Below are 10,458 nucleotides of genomic sequence, written 5' to 3'. Positions count from 1 at the left end.
GTGAAAATACAATATTCGGCGATTTATTTACTAGCTATTCTTTGAAAGAACATATAAAATAAAGAACAATTCCAAACCGATGATAAGATATTTAAAACTTGCTTTTCAGTTTGTGCAAAAAAAAAAAACAGTGCAGACTACCGAGCTTGTGATATACTTCGGGACTTGCAGTAAAACAAACAGTTAACTAGCTTCCTCATCTTCCCTGGGGGGCCTCGGTGGCCAAGTGGTCTAAGTAGTCCAACTACTGTATCACTAGCCAGTCAACACTGAGGTTGTGAGTTCGAATCCCGCACGGGGCAGGTGCACTCGACTCAAATCTTAATTGACTAGAATCGTCAGTTTTCCTACCGAAGGTCGTTAGTTCTCTCCGCGCACTCCGGCTTCTCCACCAATAAAAAACTGACCGCCACGAAATAGCATAATAGTGTTGAAAGTGGCGTGAAACACCAATTAATCAATCAATCATCCTGATCTTCCCTTTCGAAGTAATACAAATTACAAGATACCGAAATCAAGAAAAATACCACGAGAATATGATAGATTTATTGATTGTTATTTGCCTAACGTCCAGTGACAACTAAGATTGAGAAATGTAAATATTCGTATTTCGTATATGTATGCCAGATAAAAATTTCTCCTCTATTTTCATTTTTATGGTGCTATTCCTTTCAGTTAACTGTTCTGTTTTTTTTCTTATTTACCATTTTATGCTTGTTTACAATTTATTCCTGAGTATTCGACTTTTTATCGAATATCATTATATATTGCAATACTAAACAAAAGTCAGCTCGTTAACAATAATAAATCTGTTATTAGATTGTGAAGGAAGTCCGTTTGGTGTAACCTATTTTCACTGTTTTGACATATTTAATCGAGATGAGGACAGCTTTTATTAAATGTGATCATAAGAACGTACTAGTTTTAATCTCACTATAGATAACACACTTTTACAGAAAGATTTACTTAATAACCAGGTGTATTCAAACATATAAGTATTTATTGTCACATATAAACACAAACTTTCAAACTTGCACTTAAGCGATCACGATCATAAATGGAAAATGGGGGAAGTGTTTTGTTTCCGCAATGGTGTGTTACACATAGAAAATGTCAGCGTTCATAATATATTTCCAATATCACAAGAGGAACCTGTGTACGTATTCAGTAAGCATAAGATTATATCGAACATAAGGAACTACAAAAATGAACTGAACGAACAGTCTTTTCCATCAACAATAAATTATTCCATGAAAGCAAATGCCAATCCGTCAATTCTTCAAATGTTCAAGGAAAATGGGTGTTCTCTTACTTTAGTCAGCGGTTTGGAACTGAAAATAGCTTTAGAACTACAATTTCCGAAAGAAGATTTGGTGTTTAACGGAAACGGAAAACAAAATTGGGAAATTGATTTAGCCATTCAAAATGGAGTTCTGTTGAACATTGACAGTGTATTTAATCTGCGACAAACGGTAGCCGTTTGCAAACGAGAAAATAGACCGGCTAGAGTTCTATTGAGGGTGAATCCTGATATCAAGGTTGATGTACACGAGCATGTATTAACAGGAAAGATTGGGTCGAAATTTGGGGTCGACGGAGCTGAATTCAACGAAGTAGTTACCATTTTACAAAATGAACAATTGCTGACTCTTGTTGGCCTGCACAGCCATCTTGGATCCACCATAGATGATGTGGCAGCTATTGCAGAGAGTACTGAAAAGGTTTCAAAAATATTTAGAAATTTAAAAGCAAAAGGGTTTAGTTCCATGAAATATATCAATATAGGAGGAGGGCTTGGCATCCAGTATCGAAAGAAGGAATTAGAAACCCTAGGGTGGAAGAATATAGAAGAAAGTCGCAAAAATAAACTTGAAAATGTGTTTAATGAAATATCGTCCCATAGTGATTTTCAATCAATCACAGAGGATTTCAAATCTAACAAAATTGCAGCAACGCAGTTTTTAGAATTGACAGAAAATATTTGTAAAATGGATAATCCTCAAATAGTAGAAAAACTGGAAAATTCACTTGGAGTCAGATGTATTATGCCAACTCCAGCCGATTTGATACAAAGTATTAAACAATATATTGATGATGATGTTCACCTTATAATTGAGCCTGGACGATCATTGGTAGGCAATGCTGCCATTTTGTTATGTCGTGCATTGGGCTGTAAACAAAGTGGTGACAAACACTTTTTAGTCGTGAACGGTTCAATGAACGAGGTTATCCGACCGAGTCTGTATGGTGCATACCATCATATCGACTTGGCAGAACCCGCAGTAAAAGGCGGCAAAAAGTTTTATGATGTTGTTGGCCCAGTTTGTGAAAGTGGAGACTTTCTCGGTAAGAACAGACTGTTGTCCACACCACATGATGGCTGTTTATTAGCAGTTTTCGACACCGGTGCGTATTGTGGTAGTATGTCAATGACGTACAATATGAGACGACGAGCAGCTGAAATTATGGTCGATAATGATACCGTAAAAGTAATTCGACGTGCCGACACATACGAAGATTTGATGAAACCCTACAGGGTATGAAAATTGGAAAGGGATTATTTTTATCGTTGTGGACTGCAAATTTCTTGATATTACATGTCAATGTACTTCGCCTGTAATATTTGTATCTTTTTAAACAAGAAAATTTTAAGGTTTTCCTCTTTTTCGTTTGTTCTCACGAACCTTTAGACATTATTTATTTTGTTTATGCACTTCTATAAATGTATAACAGATTATTATAGCTTATTATATGTATTCATCGTGAATGCTCTGTTTTTTTTATAAATATTGTAAGTGGTATATGCGATTTAATTCCATTTTTCGTTGTCACTTGAATCAAATGCAAATCAGTATCATTTCTTTTGAGAATGACCAAAGTGTTATACTACAAAAACGATAGTTAAGAAAATAAAACAAAAGCATTAAAGAGAGGCGGATGATAGCAAAGGGATATGAAAACTCATAAGTCACATGACAATTAACAATGCCATGCCAAAAAACGAAAAACAACCGATACAAACAATAACATAAGTAACACAACATAGAAAACTAAAAACTGACCAAAACGAGCAGTAAGGTGAAAAAATAAGTAACGTTGTAATTATCTTTATTCGCTGATATCCCATTGTTTATATGATACTTTGTACTCCATTCATCGACTTTGTATCTTTGTTTAACCTTGAACGCTGTTAAAACATTAATGATAATGTGCCCTGCATACACCAAAATGAATACCAAATGGACATTTTCCAGTAAAACAACGAAATGTTAATATGTAGGTGTTTGTATGGTTAACAAGACTAATTTTATAGAGATTATACAATGTGATACTAAGAACATCACCTAGTTTTACTCCACTACTTGATACAAATTCATGGCTATCCTGAAATTTAATTCTACATTTATTTTCATTCTGCATAGAATGAACGACATAAGATAGCTTTCTTGAAAGATTGTGTTGGAGAGTAATAAAACCCTCCCTTCAGGAGCTATGTTATATTTCATTTCAGTCAATACGGTCTATTTCTGTAAATTTTCTGTTTATTACAAAAACTTTAATTATTCGTAATTTTCGAGTTTTCTTCTCCTTGTCCGTATTTGTCACAACTTTTTGGAGTTTTGGGGGTGTCTTTCAATTGGATGATTTTAAATGCGCATGGCATTCAAATTAACAATAGAAAAACCCTTCAACTTCGAATATGATTGAACCTCCTTCAAGCATGATGTTTATTATATGTTAGCGGCGAAACATAACAAGCTCCTGGATAAGTGATTTATCTGGATTGGACTTGACTGGACTCTTGGACTGGACTGGACTGTTGACGGGCCTGGATTAGGCTGGAACAAGGCGATAAATGTATTACAAAGATAACATTACACAATGTGTCATTGTGTCTGCCTCATGTAATAAAATTGATGCTGACATTCCAATCTGTAACTTAATAGATAAAAAAACAATTGAACGGGAGGTCGAATGTCATCAATTAATGCTATTGCTTATGAAAGGCAGATTGTGAATTCAAATTATATTTTGAATAAAACAGCATCAACAACATAGCCAAATAGATAAGAAATTAACAAATAGAAATAAGCGCATGTTATTAAATAGATAAATTTATGAGAGTCCAGTCCAGTCCAGTACAGTGCAAAGGTCCAGTCCAGTCGTCCAGATAATACACTTTGCCCAAGCTCCTGTAATTTTATTCTCCATTGGATTAAATGTTAAAGTATTTGTGTGTGTGTTTGTTTGTTTGTTTAACATCGCACATCATTTTTTTCTGGGTATTTTGCATGGTTAACAAGACCATTTATATAGAGATGAAACAATGTCGGACTAGGAACATCACCTTGTTCCATACCTAATGAATAGAAATGTACGAGAGTCTTAAAGTGGTTTACAAAATCTAGAACAAAGGGCAAAAATCAAGAATACAGGACAAAAAATAAAGAAAAGAGACTAATAAGCAAAAAGTATAGAAAAGGAAATAATCGGGTGTAAAAATATAAATGATCATTTTTTTCTCGTTACAGTTTCTACCTATGTATTATAGTTTTCAAAATAATAGGGGAAAATTAGACAAAAATCTTCATTTAACGACACTAAATTATATAAGTGTCTTGTGATAATAGTGGTGCAAATTTGTAGGAAATAAATTTTGCCATTCTGAGCATTTTATTCCTATCAAATTTTCTCCCTATTTAAAGGTTTTCAACATTTTAGACAATTAATGCCTTTTGTCCTAATGTTCTTTTACAGACATGGTAGTCTTGTTAGTTAGACAAGAACAAAATACAAACTTATACTTGATGCCTTAATGATCATTCAGTTAAAGTTTGGTTGAAATTTTTCCAAAGGTTTCCGAAGAAAAGATTTTTTTTAAAGTTTACGACGAGGACGGACGCCAAGCCATGACAAAAGCTTACATGACTTTTGGATCAGGCGAGCTAAATCATATTTACAACAATTAATAGGTTTTCAGTTGAAGCTTGGTTTTTTGTTTTTGTTTTTTTTTAGGGGGGGGAGAGGCATTAACGATATCAAAGGGATAATCAATGCATAAGTCGAAAACAAACCGACGATGCCATGGCATGAAAAGAAAAACGATCACAAGTCATATAATAGTATATAAAACCTAACATAGAAAACTAAAGCATGAGCAACACGAACCCCAGCTAAAGACCAGGGTTATGTTGTCCTTAAAGTTACATTTCCTAATATATGTGGTATATAAGGTATAATAACAACTATTTAATAAAAAAGCATGCATTTCGAAGAAAAATATCATTTCTGTCTTATTGTTTGCAAATATTGAAAATTACTACACAAATGTTCTACATTTATTACGTGCGTGTAATGATACAATACCAGTATGATTGACAACAATCATTATAAAGAAAAAGTTAACCTGAGAGGGTAGAGTTATAATTGGGAATACAACCTCTTTCGGTTAATTACCTAACCTTTGAATTACATTTTTGAGCAGAGATTAAATTACACAACTCAATACACACTTCTTGACCTTATGTTGGATGATTGACATATGAAAAATACAAATGATAAGTTTAATATTTCACTTATTACCGTTGATTTATACTACATGAAATTATTCTGTAAATCATATCTCAAAGATGGTTGATTTCGAAAAAAAAAGTTTTGCAATCAAAAGGGAAAAAATCTGTTGCTATAAAAGAAGACAAATGGGGTGTATATTGCATAAAATGCCAGTGCTATAATCATATGTAATCAATCCATAATTTTTATTACAATTCTCAGTGCATTGCTTGAAGAAATAAGGGAGATTGAATACTTAAGAATTCAGTACATTTGAATGAAAACTATGTTCTTCTATTCCTATTGTTAGGTATTTGAAAAAATGATGGGGACAGGAAAAGTATATTTTGCAATGCAGAATGAACCCCTATATTAATAATAATAAAATTGCACATCTAGCTTCTCTATTCCTGCTGAAAAATTGCTTATCTTGCAAAAGAATTCAAAACTGCAACTATATGTAATTTTTCTATAGAAAGTATTATTGTCCTTTACCATACCTAATGGAAAGCAAAAAAAAAATATTCACAGAATTCCTCTAATCTATTAGCCAGTGATTTCCTTTTTTATTTTTTATTAAACACTGCATTCAATTCAATTTTATTTTCTAGACTATGATCACCTGTCAAGACTGTGTTTAAGCAGTTGTTCAGTGCACACTTTTTGACAGCCAGAAAAATGTTCAATTACTTTCAACTTTTGCAACTTTTACAAATTGTTTATAGTGCAAGCTTGTATTTAGTTTTTATGGAATAAAGTATCTATTTCATTATTTTAGCATACATCATCAAATGTCCCTTCAACTTGACTATTCAAAGATTCATGTTAAAGCTTTTCAAATATATGCATTGCTGCTATATCATAAATCCCAAACCATATAGGAACATACAGATTGAAGTTGTTATTCATGACGGTTAGTTGCGGATCATTTCAGCAATATTTTTTTATAAAAAGAAAATATATATATGTATATATTTCATATATATTTCAGTTTTATTAAAAAAAATGGTCAATAATAAAAAAAAGTACACAGTATTTTGAATTATCTATTTTTTCATATAATTTATATAAAAACAGGTTTAGCATTTTCTAGCACTTTTACTATCAGTAAGTAGAATAGTGAGAATACAGAGATTGTATCCTCGTCTCATGGGTTTTCGTGCTATTAAGAATGCATAGTGACGCCATAATTTCCATTGAAAAAGCATGCATAGTACGAATTCATATGACGTACGAAAACATATGTTCTGACCATAAATTTATGAATCCACGTAGCTAAGATGTTAGATCTAATTGATTTTTTAATTTTATGACCTAATATACATAAAGAGAAAAGACAGACACAAGATCAGTCATGTGACTGCATCAACAGACTATGTTGCTTTTATCTCAGTATGTCCTCAAGTGTACTATAAAAGAATGTATATGGGCTAGACAACATATCAAAAAATTCGTAAGGGTTCCGCGGAACCCAGTGTCTCGCCTACTTTTGCTGTTAATCGCAGGCTCAACAAAAATGAGGAAAAAAATAAATAAAAATATTCCTCTCTATACTATCTTTTGATTGTTAGTAGCTTCTGTCCAAGTTTGGTAAAAATCCAGGATAGTTTATGAATCTAATAAATGTTTTAAAAACTTAAACTGCAGACTGTATGTAATGTTAACTGGAAGAAAAACAAGGTCCATTTATAAGTAAAATACGGAAAAAATCAAACAAAATTTTAACAAAATTTCCTTCTAGATACTAGCTTTTAATCATAAACAAGCTTCTGTCCAAGTTTGGTACAAATCCAGGATAGTTTAAGAAAGTTGTTAAAATTTTAAAAACTTTAACCACTGAGTGAATGTAATGTTAACTGGCAGAAAAACTAAGTCCATTTATAAGTAAAATACGGAAAAAATGGATTTTTTTTTTTTACAAAATTTACTTCTGGATACTATCTTATGATCATAAACAAGCTTCTTTCCATGTTTGGTAGAAATCCAGGATAGTTTAAGAAAGTTATTAAAATTTCAAAAACTTCAACCACAGAGTGAATGTAATGTTTCTTGGCAGAAAAACTAAGTCCATTTATAAGTAAAATAGGAAAAAATGGATTTTTTTTTTACAAAATTTACTTCTGGATACTATCTTATGATCATAAACAAACTTCTTTCCAAGTTTGGTAGAAATCCAGGATAGTTTATGAAAGTTATTAAAATTTCAAAAACTTTAACCACAGAGTGAATGTAATGTTTCTTGGCAGAAAAACTAAGTCCATTTATAAGTAAAATACGGAAAAAATGGAATTTTTTTTTACAAAATTTACTTTTGAATATTATCTTATGATCATAAACAAGCTTCTGTCAAAGTTTGGTAGAAATCCAGGATAGTTTAAGAAAGTTATTAAAATTTCAAAAACTTTAACCACAGAGTGAATATTTGTGGACGCCGCCGCCGCCGCCGACGACGACGACGACGGAATGTAGGATCGCTATGTCTCGCTTTTTCGACAAAAGTCGAAGGCTCGACAATAATATATTAAATTAATCAGCTACGAGTAACCAGGTTATGTAATATATAATTCATTAACGGACAATTTTATAAAGGTTTGTTATAAATCATGTCAGTACCGAAGTACTGACTACTGAGCTGATGATACCCTCGGGGACTGATAGTCCAACAACAGAGGTATCGACCCAGTGCTTTAAAAAATGAAAACAAAACGTTATAAATTTCATGCGTCCGAGACTCTTTTCTGGATTGACCTTCATCAGGAACGCTCAAAGCCGAATATTTGAACAGTCGAAGAGCTATATAACCAACGGAACGAATTGCAAAACATCTGTCATATTCCTGAATATAAAGCTATCTACCAAATTTGACAAATCATTCAAATCGGTTTTTAAATCGATTATTACATTGCCCTTTGCTGAAAAATAATATAATATTAAAGAGGATTGGCAGTAATTTGAAAAAAAAATAGAAGAATCTATTGATGTACCCCAATAGACAATACAGAAAACCAGGCTTTGTTTTATAGAAGACAGCATCACATAAATTGCATTTATTCAGCTTATGATAGATACCGAAATGAAAATAAGATGTCTGAAATCTGGTTTTGGGGGCCACGAAAATAATGCTATGACTTACACAGATTGATGCAGGCCATATCTCATTTAGACACTTGCTTGTTATCGCCATATATCTAGCTTAACATCCCATTGTTTACCATATACTTCAAGAATGTTACGTTATCAAGATGCGATCATCAGGATCAAAGCCAATGGAAAAAGTTGAAAAAGAACACTAAATGTAGAAAACTCGTGTAAAGATCGAAAATTTATAAAATCATAAGCGATATTGCGTTATAGATAATTGTATAACTATATGCAGCACTGTCCCTTCGGCGAAACATTCTTTATGATTAATGTGCATCATAACTAATGTTATACTGACATATTTAATTGTATATTACTTAATTAGTGTATTCAGTAAAGGTTGAAAAAATAATCTTCATTTTTAAATAGATTCATGTGAATTGGTATTTCGTGTAATATTCGGTGTGATATTGTCAGATTGAGAGAAATGTAAATGAATATACGCATTGATTTAATTAAAACTTAATTACGCTGACAATTACACATTAGAATTTCAACTCGCTCAACTATACTTGGTTCCGGTTTCGGATTATGGTGAAGATGTATAACTTTGCAATTTCCATTTCTATCTAACAACATTCCAGCTTCGCCTGATTATGAATATCTCAAAGTTGAAACGGTATTCAAGAGCTTGCATATCCTATCAGGATTTCCTAGACAGAAGGTGGTTGCTTACAAATAAGCTGTTAAACCTAGAGTTTCAAGTGGTTAATTTGAAATCAAGATTTTCGAAAATGTGATGGACGCCATCACAGTTGTGTGGCCGTTAAGGAATATCCGTTTCACAGATGACGGCAGATATATTTCAATGTTCGTAACAATCCCGTCCTCTTCTCAATGTGACCTACCGAATTAGACTTATCAACGGGTTTGGACCTACATGACCAATCTGTTCTGCTCGAGAGTATATTGGTAACTGTTTCTACCTTAGCAGTTTATATCTCATTAATTACAACACTTTAGTGAATTTATCTGTGGTCAGAATTAGTTATTTCCAGTAATGTTCGAGTCCAAAACCAAATACAATGAAAACAACACTACTCATTTTGTGCGTCCGATGCATTTTCTTGGATTTACCTTATTTAGGAACGCTCAAATCGAAACATTTGAAAGCCAGGAACATTCAAATACGTAGCAACTGTTAAAAAGAATGGTTGAAAAGATTTATGATTAAAAGTCTTTAAGTATCCGGGACATAAAACTAATTGAAACAGTAAACCCAGAAATATTGATCAGGTGACAAATGAATAAAATGATAAGACACATGGACACTCTAAATACACTTGCTCACTGAGTTACACAGCTGTCATAGAGAAGAATTGTTAAGAAACATTACTTCTGTAAAACCCTTCTCTGATTTATTTGAGGTTGAGAAATTATAGTAACCAGTAAAAACTTAGATATTTGTAGAATATGTATTTGTGTGTTAACTTTGAGAAATTTATATTTATAGTATTCAGTAATAACTTAAGATATTTGTAAATGTATTTGGGCGTTAACAAGATGTATGATATGAATCAGTCTTGAAAACAAGACATGTGATAAAATTATTTACTTAGTATGAACTTTATCGTCTACTAAGTATACATTTTCATTGATACATAAGGAGATAACGTGTGTATTCTTTCATAATTTGATATTCTTAACATGGGAGATAACTCCTAAAGCCTTAGCCATGAAATCAGTAATAATCAACTATGTTGTTATTAACTGCCTGTAGTGTTTCATTGCATTTGGTTTTTTTTAATACATGTTAATGCATGT

General features: G+C 32.3%; 1 protein-coding gene across 1 annotated transcript; it reads left to right on the top strand.

Moving 5' to 3' along the window:
* Nucleotides 1–881: 881 nt before the first annotated feature.
* LOC127724190 (uncharacterized) lies at nucleotides 882–2,767 on the top strand. The gene has a single exon (XM_052231090.1). It carries the CDS (start codon nucleotides 1,065–1,067, stop codon nucleotides 2,541–2,543), a length of 1,479 nt encoding a protein of 492 aa, XP_052087050.1. The 5' UTR covers nucleotides 882–1,064; the 3' UTR covers nucleotides 2,544–2,767.
* Nucleotides 2,768–10,458: the final 7,691 nt, after the last annotated feature.

The sequence above is a fragment of the Mytilus californianus genome, unplaced genomic scaffold, assembly GCF_021869535.1.
Source record: "Mytilus californianus isolate M0D057914Y unplaced genomic scaffold, xbMytCali1.0.p SCAF_14, whole genome shotgun sequence".
Taxonomy (NCBI): domain Eukaryota; kingdom Metazoa; phylum Mollusca; class Bivalvia; order Mytilida; family Mytilidae; genus Mytilus; species Mytilus californianus.
Note: the sequence above shows the minus strand (reverse complement) of the source record. Positions and strands in the feature narration are given on the sequence as shown.